This window comes from Amphimedon queenslandica, unplaced genomic scaffold (genome assembly GCF_000090795.2).
Source record: "Amphimedon queenslandica unplaced genomic scaffold, v1.1 AMPQUscaffold_13436, whole genome shotgun sequence".
Taxonomy (NCBI): domain Eukaryota; kingdom Metazoa; phylum Porifera; class Demospongiae; order Haplosclerida; family Niphatidae; genus Amphimedon; species Amphimedon queenslandica.
In genome coordinates, this window is record NW_003546328.1 from 17150 (window position 1) to 30973 (window position 13824).

Consider the following 13824-nt stretch of genomic DNA (forward strand, 5'->3'; position numbering starts at 1 on the left):
CAGGAGTGCTCTAGCTGTCTCTCTCAATCAGCTCGTGGCTGGGACCTTAAAAGGACTCAATAGGTTTTTAATTTTATACTGGTACAGTACGACAAGCCTGTGTCCATTTTGTTTCTTGTGTAATCAAACCAAGTAGTAGCACTTCACTTAAATCAGTCAAATATCATTTTATGTACATGTACTTTGCAACTATGTAATGGTCTCATCATTATATCCAGAACCTCCAGAAATGTTAAGGAGCAACAGTGAATCGGTCCTCACTAGTAAAAGATCTAGCAAGCTGTTTGATCAATCCATGCACCCAATTATTGTACTTTTTTTCTTAGGGTCTCCTCTTTTAAGCCACGTACCTACTATACCCACCAACCAGATGATCCTGGAATAAATTACATCATAATAATTAATTTGTCATCATCATTAATATTATTATTATTTTATTATTTATTATTATTATTATTTATTGGCTGCAATTTTGAACAATGACCTCATCTCAATGTCGCATTGTTTATTTACTGCTTGGCCTATTTTTTGATTATATTCCTGTTCAGTGTTAACTTGGGGTTCTTTCTCTCTTTTTCTCCTCACAGGGGGAAAAACTCCAGACCCAAAAGCTAGGACATACACTGATGTCATGAGAGAACAATCATTAAAGAAACAAGAGGTGAGAGAGAGAGAGAGATAGAGATGATTTAATATTATTACCGTATAGCAGGAAATTTTTTTTGAGGGAGTTAATTTAGTAAATTATAGCCATTCGCCAAAATGAAATTTGACATTTTGAGCCACTATGCGCATGCTGGCCAAAAATTTTCCAAATTAAAATTCACCAAATTGAACTCTAAAATTTCCTGCTATACGGTATAATTGCATCAAAGAAGTACAATTGTGATTGTTGCATACACAATGTCTACCTGCTTATTAAATAATAATAATTTCTTGCTATTAATACAGTTATTTTTCTCTTTATTCCCTAATCACTTGTGTATTCTTTAGTTTCAAGTGAGAGGGAAGATTGCTGAAATGAAAGAGAGTGGTACATTACCAGCAGCTGCCTCTACTAGTAGGAAGAGACGGTGGGACAAGCAATCAACGGAGGAGGATCAGTCTAGCAAGAAGTCGGCCTGGGACCAGGAGACCACACCCTCTCAGTCTCGCTGGGACGAGACCCCGGGGCAATTGAAGGGGAGTGAAACACCTGGAGCAACACCTTCCACTCGCATGTGGGACGCCACACCCAGTTACACCCCTGCTGCTGGATCCACCACTCCTGGTAAAAAATAATTATTTAATATTATTATTATTGTTATTATTATTAAAGACCTTTACAGTATGCATGTACATGTAATTTGCAGAAATAATGAATGTAAAGAATGAGAAAGACAAAAATATTATTTATTTTTTATTAATTTTTTTAGCTACTCCAGGAAGGCGGAGTCGATGGGGTGAAACCCCTCGCTGGGGGGAAACCCCTCGTGCCGATGGTAGTGAGACCCCTGGACGTGGGGGCACTTCTGGTTGGGGCGAGACTCCTCGTGCCGATAGATCAGGGGGCGGGGGTATTCTGGACACGCCCAGTAGCAGCAAGAGGAGGTCACGCTGGGACGAGACACCAGTCAGCCAGCGTCAAGGGGGTGGGGTCACACCTCAGATGACCACGCCCTCTGTGATGGGAGCAACTCCTAATTTTTCAGGGAAAACTCCGGCTGGAATGATGGCTATGGGAATGCAGACACCATCAGCTGGTGAGGGAGAGATGTTACATGTACATGTACATCATTACATTTACATACATTTCCATAGTCAGATATTTTTGTGGTTTAAAAAGTCACAAAAAAATGAATGAGTTTTTTTGAAAGAAGCAAAGTTTTAGGCCATGGTTTTTTTATGAAAAATGGCTCCGAAATCACCCCCAATTTTTATTATATTTTCTGATGCATATTGATGTCCTTATGCTATGTAGAAAGTTTGAACTGATTCCGACTCAAATTTTTTTAAGTTATGGCCATTTTAAAAAAATGAGCTAATTTCTGAAAAATACCCTGTACTATTATAGCCCATGGTTTTTTCAGAAAAATGGCTCCAAAATCACCCCCAATTTTTATTATATTTTCTGATACATATTGATGTCCTTATGCTATGTAGAAAGTTTGAACTGATTCCGACTCAAATTTTTAAAGTTATGGTCATTTTAAAAAATGAGCTAATTTCTGAAAAATACCCTGTACTATAGCCCATGGTTTTTTCAGAAAAATGGCTCCGAAATCACCCCCAATTTTTATTATATTTTCTGATGCATATTGATGTCCTTATGCTATGTAGAAAGTTTGAACTGATTCCGACTCAAATTTTTTAAGTTATGGTCATTTAAAAAAAATGATCCAATTTCTGAAAAGTACCCTGTACTATAGCCCATGGTTTTTTCTGAAAAATGGCTCCAAAATCACCCTCAATTTTTATTACATTTTTTGATACATATTGATGTCCTTATGCTATGTAGAAAGTTTCAGCTGATTCCGACTCAAAATTCTTAAGTTATAGCCTTTTTAAAAATGAGCCAATTTTTGAAAAATACCCTGTACTATAGCCCATGGTTTTTTTCCGAAAAATATCTCCTAAATAAGCCCCAATTTTATTAAACATACATGTACATATTGGTGTCCTGTAGATATAGTTTGAACTCATTCCGACTTCAAAAAGGAGCTAAATTCATTATTATGTTCTAAACCCTCAATCTTCTCCCCTTCTTTCTCTTTCCATTCTTTAGCTCAATTAAGTTCAATGACTCCAGAGCAGGTCCAGGCCTGGCGATGGGAGAAAGAGCTTGATGAGCGGAACCGCCCACTCTCTGACGATGAACTGGATATTCTCTTCCCTCAGGAAGGATACAAGATATTGGCCCCTCCCTCTGGGTACCAGCCTATCCGTACACCGGCTCGTAAACTGACTGCCACTCCCACTCCAATGGGCATGAGTGGATTTCATTTTCAAGTGGAGGAAAATAAAGTCAGTATATTTTTCGTATATTCCTGTATATTTCTAACCTGTTGTATTGTGAATTGTTAATAATTTTATTGTTGCTTGATTTATGATTATTTATTATTATTATTATTTTTTTTTTTTAATAATAAGGATTTATATATTTTTTTATTTATTGATATATTTTTTATTTGCCATTTTGGTTTATTCTTAGTGTGAAATTTACATTGTAAAATGTAAAAATAACTGTTAAAAATATTTAAAAAGTGTATAAAAAATATTAAAAAATATAAAAAGTATATGTAATTATAAAATTTTCCAAATACAAAATTTTTAAATATAACTCGTCAATATTTCCATGTTGCTCTAACAATATTTTAATTTTATCAATGTGACAGGTGACAGTGGTTGAGTCCCTCCAGCCCTCCGGTGCTAACATGCCTTTCATGAAAGTTGAAGACACTCAATATTTCAGGTTTGTCTATAATTTACACTTTAAAAGAAATACATTCATCAATTTATAACAGTAAACTCTTGGAGGACATTGATGAGGAGGCACTCCCTGCAGAGGAACAGAAGGAGAGAGAGATCATGAGAATGCTCCTCAAGATTAAGAACGGGACCCCTCCGATGAGAAAGGTACTACATTGTACTTGTAATACGCCTTTTTTAGTTTTAATTTTCAGAATTTATAATTTTAATTTAAAATTTTTTTTAGTCTGCCCTGAGGAAGATTACAGACAGGGCTAGGGAATTTGGTGCTGATGCTTTGTTCAATCAGATACTGCCTTTACTAATGTCACCCACTCTTGAAGACCAGGTATGTACATGTACATACGTGTACATGTAAACGTACGTTAAAAGCTTCTTGATTCTACATTGCACATCTAGAAGCAGGATTTCCCACAAATCATTCTAATAGGATGAGCTTCATGAGCTGACAAGCACTATAATGCAGTGCATATGGCATTTAGAGCAACTTTAAAACCCATTGAAAAATTCAGATTGATCAGAATGCAGCTCAAAGTTGATACACAGCATAAGGACATGTGTATGTATCAGAAAAAAATTATTAAAATGGAGAATTTTCTCCTAGTAATTTTTGACAAAGCCTTTGGTTGTTGGCCGGATTTTTTAAGCAGCTTTAAAAATTTATAGAAAATTAAAATTTTATTGAAATCAGCTCAAAGTTGATACACAGCATAAGGGCATAGTATACATATCAGAAGAAAATTATAAAAATGGACTTGTGATTTTTGTTAAAATTCCCTGTGCTATATAGTACAGGGTCTTTGGCCCAATTTTTGAGCAACTTGACAATTCATTGACAAGAAGCTGCATGAGCACTATAAACCCTGCCTAGAAATTCTGGTACATGTAACTACATGTATTTTTGAGCTATGGACATCTGATAATTAGATCAATTTTGTGAAGTAATTCATCTCCTTTTATCACAATTTTTGATGTGCTTGTTTGTAGCATTTTTTGAGTTTATTCCAATCACACTTTTGGCTTGAAATACCATTTAAAGTGCCTGTCGTTATTGACATAATTCTAATTGTTTTTTATATCATGTTTGTATTGGCAGCATTAGCCTCACTTTGAACCCATCACGCCACTATTTGAACTCCTAATAAGCTAATTGAACTTTTACCATATTAAAAAAAACCACATATACGATGTACATTGTATACACTCACCTATACTAATCCTCAGCTTCCCGTGACACGCATCTACACATGTATTCCTACTAATAATGATGATGATGATGATTAATGTACTTGTAATGGGTGTGTATTGATTAATGTACTTGTAATGGGTGTGTATTGATTAATGTACTTGTAATGGGTGTGTATTGATTAATGTACTTGTAATGGGTGTGTATTGATTAATGTACTTGTAATGGGTGTGTATTGATTAATGTACTTGTAATGGGTGTGTATTGATTAATGTACTTGTAATGGGTGTGTATTGATTACATAACTTTTGCATTACATCAGTGAATAAATATTATTATAATCAAGTCCTTCCAAGTGCTGTCAGGCAATTCCCTTGAATCATGCACATTCCTGGCTGCCTTGATGATGATGAGTATCTACATACACGATTAATCTGAATCTCTAGGTATGTACACGTACATCCTCTCAATTGCTATCTGCTAGTTTTGAGCCACTAAACCACATTTTGATTTAATGAACATTGTAACCTCCATCTGTATGTGTATAGTCTTGCCATATTGTATAAATAATGGGTCTGAGCCAAGATTTACGAGTACTAGCCTGTATTGAGTCAGAGTATACATGGAATTACTTTTACTAATGACCATCATGTGATTGATTGATTATATATATACACGTGTATTGTGTAATTGCATGTGTGTAGCTGTTTTTGTTACTGTTATTATTATTATTATTATCAAGAGTAATATAGTATACATGTATATTCATTTACTCTTGTTATTATCGAAAGCTAGAATTGGAAGTATGGTGCAATGTTTGTTATGGGAACTCTTTCATACTCCCAAAGTATATTATAGTATCTATTATAGTTCTTAGTATTAATGTCACAATTGAAAGCCTTAATTTCCAGCACATCATGATCAGTACAATGTTATATGTTACTTATTGCTAATGTACACTAAATGTACATGCTCTTTTTAAACCCTTACATGTACATGTACATGTTCATTTGTGTTTCTAATCATGCCCCATACATATAAAGGAGTATTCACACACAGTGAGATTATTCAGGTAATAAGTATCTGCTATATATAGAACATTATGACTCATAGACTCACACCTACTGGCAATACTCCACTACCGTATGTGCTGCTCTCATACCTAATGCATGTATGGGGGGATACTTGTGTACCATGACTTGCTGATAATGAATGCTTCCTGTCCCATCAGACAGTCTCGTGCATTGATAGGTATTCAGTGTTATCTGGTACGTATTAAAGGTAATTGTTCATCCAGACTTGTACCACTTTATCATTCCTTTATCCATATAAGAGAGAGAGAGGTACATAGAGAAACCATGTGGCCCTCGCCCTGGCTTCTGTTTATTGGTTTATGTGGAATTCAACTTGAGTTGACGAACTCGCTGATAATCAACATTACTTCATTCCTTCGTGTATAGTTTCATACCTCGCGACTCATTTTCTTGCTATTTTGTCATAATTGTAAAGATAGGAAATGGTGCTTTTTTACGTGTCAGATCATTCATTATTAAATATTAATTTTAATTATGTAATTATTATATTTTACTTATCTCATATTGCTGTCCATTCCCTTGGACTCATAACTCATTAGTTTATATGCTCTTGCTGTTTTTGCTTTAATTTATTTTGTTTTGTTTCGTGTCGTGTTTTCATTTGCTGCCAGGCAATCCTCTTGCTGTGTCTATATTCATAACCATACAACATAATCCAATTATTTAATAATAATTTCATGAGCTGGAGCTGTACGTGTAAGCATTTCTGGTTATTATTGAATTGTGCTTGCTCTGGAGTACTTGTACCTGTACTTGTGGTCAAGGGTATTTACCAGCTACCCAAAACGGGTACTCATGATGTGAATTAACGTATCAATTTGATTTATATGTAGTTACCGATCGCATGTAGCTGTACAGCACTCACTGATTGAACTAAATTGTATTATTATTTATTGTTTTATGTAATAAACACAGCATGTAGACATGCTGTAGTGGTTTTTCTCATGTACCTAATAGTCTTAAATAACAATAAACTCCATGTACTTGTACTGTACATGATTGGCAGTGTTTAGTTACAATATATAACTTGTGGTATCTTGAACTCTTGCTGGTCGTATCGTGTTACTATATCAAATTGGCCACAGTCAAAACAATCCCAGTCCGTTTGGTTTTATGATTTGGGTTCTTTGGTTGGCGTACGTGTTATGATAATCAATGGTATCTTTGTGTTTTAGCTAAATACTACTAACAGCCTTTGTAGACAAAGCTTGCAAGCCAATACCCTTATGGTTTATTTTGTATCATTATATAGTGTGATATACATGTATATAGCATGTGAAATAAAGCATGGGGACATGTGCATGTGTACATGTAAATGGATTAAGGAATGGATTGGCATACATGTACATGCATGTATGCTCATGCATGACATACCTGTGGTAGACGTGTACTCATGGTTTTATTGTGTTATCTCATTAATTATCAGCCAGTAATTGAGTTCTGGTCATTAGATTATCCATAGCTAGAGGCCTGGAGAGAAAGAGAGAGAAAGAAAGAACTTGAGTATAAGAGTTTATATATCATTAATGTCACACTTTTATTGAATTGTTATTGTTGATTATTTAGTTGATTGTAAATTAAGCGAGCACATACAATGGATTCTGTTACATTACATGTACGTGTGCATCCTTCATTTTGTGCACATGACTACATACATGCATGATATATGTTTGCATATAGTTGATACTTTGAGTTACTTGTTTGTGTGCATATACTGTAAACTGATACACTAGTGTGTACTATAGATGGATAGGTGTGTATATGTATGTGTGTACATATACTGATGGATTGGTGGGTGAGTGTGTGTGTGTTTGCATTACAGTATTACAAACATCAAGGCTGCACATGGTGTTTGGGTGCATGGGTATGGATGGTTTGACAAAGCTCAACTTCTTATTAAAGCTTCAAGTTCATTTCTATTGCCCTGCAGGAGCCTTCATGAGATCTTTGTTGTCCTTAATTGGTTTAATAAGGTCTGGAATTGCTTTAATTTGGGAGAGTCCTGGCCTCAAATTTAAAAACCAAATTTTGCTGTTCAAACACTCTCCTACTCCAAACCACACTAGCTTTGGATGGTTTCTGTCTAGTGTGTGTGTGAGTGGGTGTTCCTTCCACTCTTATTACATTACACATTCATTGCCCTCAAGCAATATAGCACTCATTATGAATCCTCACCTGTGCATGCAATGGCCCATTATTATACAATGGTCCATTACAGACAATGGCCCGATCATTATAGACAATGGGACATTATATGGACAATGGTTTCATTGTATTGTTAGTGTCCATAGCCTTAATTGTCTCAATAGCACCTGAAGTTAATGCGTGATTCTGCATAATATGAAAGGGGCTGTTAATTTCTACATTCATCATTCATTTTCTAGCTTTAATCTTTAATGTATTATTGCACTCAGTAATGCTCATCTTAATTATGTATATGGTAATTAGTGTTGGTGTGATTGGTTTCCTCCTGGCTGGTGTGTTGGTCGGTGTGAGAGAGTCCACCAGTAGAGGAAGGAATTGGACTAGTTTTGTGTATTCCTCAAAGGTCTGTGGCTTTGCTTTGTTTTAGGAGGAAACACTTTGACGTTATCAACGCTAGTGGCTAGCACACAGCCACACAACCACACATTTCATTTACAACATTTTATATAAAAATATATTATTTTCTGGTTGTGTTAGTATGATATTCTATCTTGTGTACTATCATGTATGCGTGTTTGTGTTTATATTATAAATTCATTTATAGCATTAATCCTGTTTACACATTACTATGCTCTTGTTTTCGCTCAGCAATGTTTCCCCTTAGGCTATAGCCTCATATTTGACTTTATGTGGCTACACATTTAATCAATTGACCTTCCTAATTTATTCGCATTGTTTATGAAACTGCATATTTCTACTTTCTCATCATTTCTTCTGATTCTGTCTATACCGAGCGACTCAGACTGTCATGTGAAGTTATGCTGAGGTCGAGGATGACATTGTTGTCATTTTCTTGGTCTTCTGATGCTATTAATACACTATTAATTCATCGCTAATTCCCTGTTTGTGGAGGAAAGTATGCCAGCAGGCAGTGTGAGAACATACCTCCATGATGAACTTTCTATATGTACATGTATGTATAGTGTTGAATGTTGATTTGAGGGTAATTAATTAATTATAATTTCTTATTGTTATATTTTGTAATGTACATGCATGGATTTGAGATGTAAAGTGAGAGAATTTTTTTTTGTAATTTCTTAAAGTATTAGTTCATTTAATTTTGATTTATATAGTATTGAATAGATCTAATACACTCTTCATTTACACGTTCATGTACATAATATTGTGTTTTAATTGTACTTGATATGTCATGTCACATGTGTACATTCATGCTGGTCATTTGCTTTTGTTTATATACATACAATCAAGTGTATATGAGGCTGGTTCTTTCCCTTGAGTACATTGATTCATTCCTCCTTTGGACAAAATGATAATGCAAGATAAAGACATCTTCAATCCTGTGACTTTGTTGATATTAATATATGTACTTGTACATGTACACATGTCAAGTCTGTAAATGGTAGGTACTATTACGCGAGAATCGTCATATATCATTAATTGATGTACATGTACATGCAGTGTATGTTCATTTGGTTATTATTTATTTTTGTGTATCATCCTATTAGTGCTTGTTGCATAATGAGTGTGTGAAACTGTCTTCTGGCTTGTTGGGTCTAGTTAACTCAATTTGCTTGACACTTTTGGTATATTTGTATTTGTTATTGCCCTCAGGAAGTAGGGTGAGCACCGAAGGGAACTCAATTAATGCAACCTCATGTAATTAAAGTACTCGTTAGGCCTTCGTTGTGGTGGCTCTGCGTGGATTAAACAAATTATTGAAACTTTAATGTTTCAACTAATGACGCCTGGGTTGTATATCCCTGTGATTCTGTGGTATTGAATAGTGAAAGCTAAGCTTAATAAAGATTTATGTACATGCAGTAGTATCTGCATGCATATACATGCATGTACATGTGTGTGTGTGTGTGTGTGTGTGTGTGTGTGTGTGTGTGTGTGTCCATCAGTTGTTGTAATGTGAGATGGTTCCAGGATTACTGATGAATGTGTGTGTGTGTGTCTGTCTACCTTTGGCTAGTGTTTATTATTTTATCAATTGCACTACTATTATCATATTCTACATAGTGCTAGTTATTATATTGCAACAGCAGCTTCCTAGAAAATTTCTCTGAGTAAATGATCTACCTAATTCATTCATGTGCATTATGCTTTATGCTAATGTGCTGTCACTTAATTCTACTAGCAAAGGTCTAGGGGGAATATATGCAATTAAACCAAAACCTTATTACCTACAATTACCTTTGGGACACTACCACTGATTCAATGTACACTTTTACTAGTATTACTAGTATTATTAGTATTATTAATATTACTAGTATTATTATTATCATTATTATTATTATTATTATTAGTGGTATCACTACTACTATTATATGTTATTGATGTCATCTGTTAGCACCTGCATGAGTCAATCAATCAAGTTAATCTCTTCATTCCCTTGACGTCTTTTTGGAACTATTACATGACGTAATGATACTTTATCAGAGAGTCCTTCTACACTGACCCTCACCTAAACCTCATTTCATTACCTCCCAGTGTCATCATTATCCCCCTACTGTATGATCACACTAACACATTTGCATTATGTATCTGTTGTGTGTGTGTGTACATATGATACATTAATTCTCTATGTACTGACACTGTAAGTCTATGGATATTATACATGTACATGTACATGTATGCGGACTTTCCTTCACGCAATCCTAATGAGGTCACTATCTTTCCTCATCCGTTTATCTGATTTAGCGTGTTTGAGTGCTTACATGGTCACCTTTAGCATGTGTTCTGGTTTGTATCTATCGCCCACTATATCATTTCCTTCTCTTCATCCGCCCCTTCATCCTTCCCTTTCCTCCTATGCCTACATGTACATGTATTACAGTACATATTGCATGTACATGTACTTTTCAGTTGTGGTTCCAATTATTGTCATTCCTCATCAATGAGCTAGTATTAATAAATGTGTTCTTTACTAAAACAATAACTGCATAGGTGCCTGTTGCACTACTGTTCTTTGCTGTGCACTTTACATTGAACCCTTTCTTCACAAACACTCTCTATAGCATGCATCTCCATTCAACAGACAGCACTTACTTAGTGCAAGGTTTTTCATAAAGCATAATGCTAAGTGAGCTAAACAGCATGAGCTTCATGAGCTGACAAGCACTACAATACAGTACATGGCATTTGGAGCAACTTCGAAAATTCATAAAATATACAAATTTGATTGGAATCAGCTCAAACTTTATACACAACATTGGAACATGTATAATATGTATCAGAAAATTATAAAAACTCTCCTAGCCATTTTTAATGAAATTTGGCCAAAGACCAAAGGCCTTTGGTCATTTTCCTAATTTTTGACTAACATGAAAAATCTAAATTTAATTGAAATCAGCTCAAAGTTGATACAATGGCATAAGGACATGTATCTGTACACTGTATCAGTAAAAAAATTAAAAATGGAGAATTCTTTCCTTGTGATTTTTGTTGAAATTCCCTGTACTATAGTACAGGGTCTCTTGCCCGATTTTTGAGCAACTTGACAATCCACTGACAAGAAGCTGCATGAGCACTATGCCAAAATCTTGTGGGAAATCCTGACCTAATAACCTCCACATAAATAAACTCTTTTCCCAGAGTGTCCATTATATAGAGGCTCCACAGTATTGCAATGTGTCTGCACTGATTTCATGTACTTACGCTTTATTGTTATAATAATAATGTGCTCAGGAATTCCTTTTTTGTTGTATTATTTGATCGTGTGTGCATTTGATGTTTTTGTTATTGTGTGTTCTGTAGGAGCGTCATTTGCTAGTCAAAGTTATCGATCGTGTTCTCTACAAATGGATGATCTTGTTAGACCTTATGTCCACAAGGTAACTGGATTATGCTTCCTTTCTGATTCCTCTCACACTTGCAATTCTCTCCCTTCCCTTCCTCTCTCCATTCCTTATTCTCATCCTACTCTTTCCCTCTCCCTCTCCCTCTCTCTCTCTCTCCCTCCCCCCTCTCTCTCCCTCCCCCCTCTCTCTCCCTCCCCCCCTCTCTCTCCCTCCCTCCCTCTCTCCCCCTCTCTCCTCCCTCCCTCCCTCTCTCCCCCTCTCTCCTCCCTCCCTCCTCCCTCCCTCCTCCCTCCCTCCCTTCCTCTCTCTCTCTTTCATATAGATTCTTGTTGTCATTGAGCCCCTATTGATCGATGAGGATTACTATGCTCGTGTGGAGGGAAGAGAGATCATCAGTAATCTTGCTAAAGCTGCTGGTCTTGCTACAATGATATCAACCATGAGGCCAGACATTGATAACATGGACGAATACGTCAGGAACACGACAGCAAGGTCAGTATACTGGAATATACTGAGTATTTTACTGAGTATTCACATATGTTGCAAGTAATATGAAAATTAATCTATTAAAGCAAGTATCACCATTGATGCTTGTACTGCTTTTAAAGCTACTAGCTTACACTGTCATCAGTAGCTCAGCTGTAGCAACAGCTTCACCATTGAACAGTATTAAGTTCTGATAAATATCTTCTAATACATTTCCCAAGTGAATGTCCCAAATACATGCACAGCATTCATTGTTTACAAGCACTTGTAGCTAAATTAAGGACCTTAAAGGTTATAGAGGCCTCTCCCTCATTTCTATTAATTTCCTCTTTGCACTCTGCTATCAGTTCAAGCATACATTACCATACATTCCCTAATATTCTTATTATTATTTGGAACGAATGCCTCTCTCCCAAGATAAGTACAAACAGAATCACATTATATTCCTGCATGGCCTTTTGCTCATTCTGTGTACACATGTGTACAATGTGGTCTTCCTGAATCAGCATCTTTCATTTAGTGCATATTCAAAATGTCAGTCATTCTTTTACAAGTTCTGTTGATACACACAACGACTTTTTTGTAGCAATTTAAATTGAGTTGGACCTCTGTTTTATCTAATTATGGTCAAAATATCGTTATGACATTATTAAAGATTGAGCCTATTGTAATACTTGAACGTGCATGTACATGTAGAGGCCAGCTATGTACTCATTTAGCTAAAAGTGAGAATGATTAATGTGCATTTATGAATTATATCTAATAAATTTTTTTGACCACACTTTAGGTTCTAGTACTAGTAAGTGATATGTGACATCGCTCTTAAACAGCATCTGATTCCAGTTCCTTTCTCATATATGCATAGTTCCATTTGTACATCTCTCTACCTAGAATGAGTTTTTATAAGTTTTATGTGAAGAGGGATTAAGTCACCAGTGCCTATTATTAAGATGTGCATGTGTTGTAGGGCGTCACGGGTCTTGCTCATTCCCTCTGATGTTATTGCAATTTCTGTATTCCAACCACATTGTAATTTCCCTAAGTCTACCAGTCACAATAGGTTGTTGTACTGTCTCGCTTTGTGTTCATCACTCTCCTCAATAGGATTAGTATAATCAACTTATTTAATGTGTGATAAACCAGTTACCTTAACTAACTGAGTCCTAACAACTAGTAATGACAGCTAGCACTCTATTATAGTTTTTATAGCATCAGTGTCCTATTATTATTATTAGTAGTATTAGTATATGCTGTAGTTATATTGTTTAGAATAAAATTAAAAATTGTTTCTTTATTTCCTTTAACTTTTTACTTTCAGTCACTCCCCCTTTCTCACCCTCCCTCTCCCTCCCCCTCCCTCCCTCCCCCTCCCTCCCTCCCCCTCCCCTTCCTCCTCCCTTCCCCCCCTCTCCCTCCCCCTCTCTCCCTACCATTCCTCTGTCCCATGTTTTATTTCTCTTATTTCTTGTGTCTAATATCTTAATCTGATTTGGTGCCTACGTGTATACAGTATATATAAGTTCTGTGGTTGTTTTGTGTGTGTGTGTGCGTGCGTGGATGATGTAGTCCTCCAGAATTGTATTTAGAATTTTAATTAGTCAGTTTTGGCGTGCATCCCTAA

The 13824-nt window shown here is 35.8% G+C and overlaps 1 protein-coding gene across 1 annotated transcript in view; it reads left to right on the forward strand.

Moving 5' to 3' along the window:
• Window positions 1–13824, forward strand: part of LOC100636997 (splicing factor 3B subunit 1-like) — a 39237-nt gene that overhangs the window by 2577 nt on the left and 22836 nt on the right. The window contains 10 exon segments of the mRNA XM_011405209.2: window positions 588–661; window positions 994–1270; window positions 1416–1742; window positions 2765–3003; window positions 3375–3451; window positions 3504–3615; window positions 3695–3796; window positions 11674–11716; window positions 11719–11750; window positions 12040–12209. Of these exon segments, the coding sequence (XP_011403511.1) occupies window positions 588–661; window positions 994–1270; window positions 1416–1742; window positions 2765–3003; window positions 3375–3451; window positions 3504–3615; window positions 3695–3796; window positions 11674–11716; window positions 11719–11750; window positions 12040–12209 (1453 nt within the window).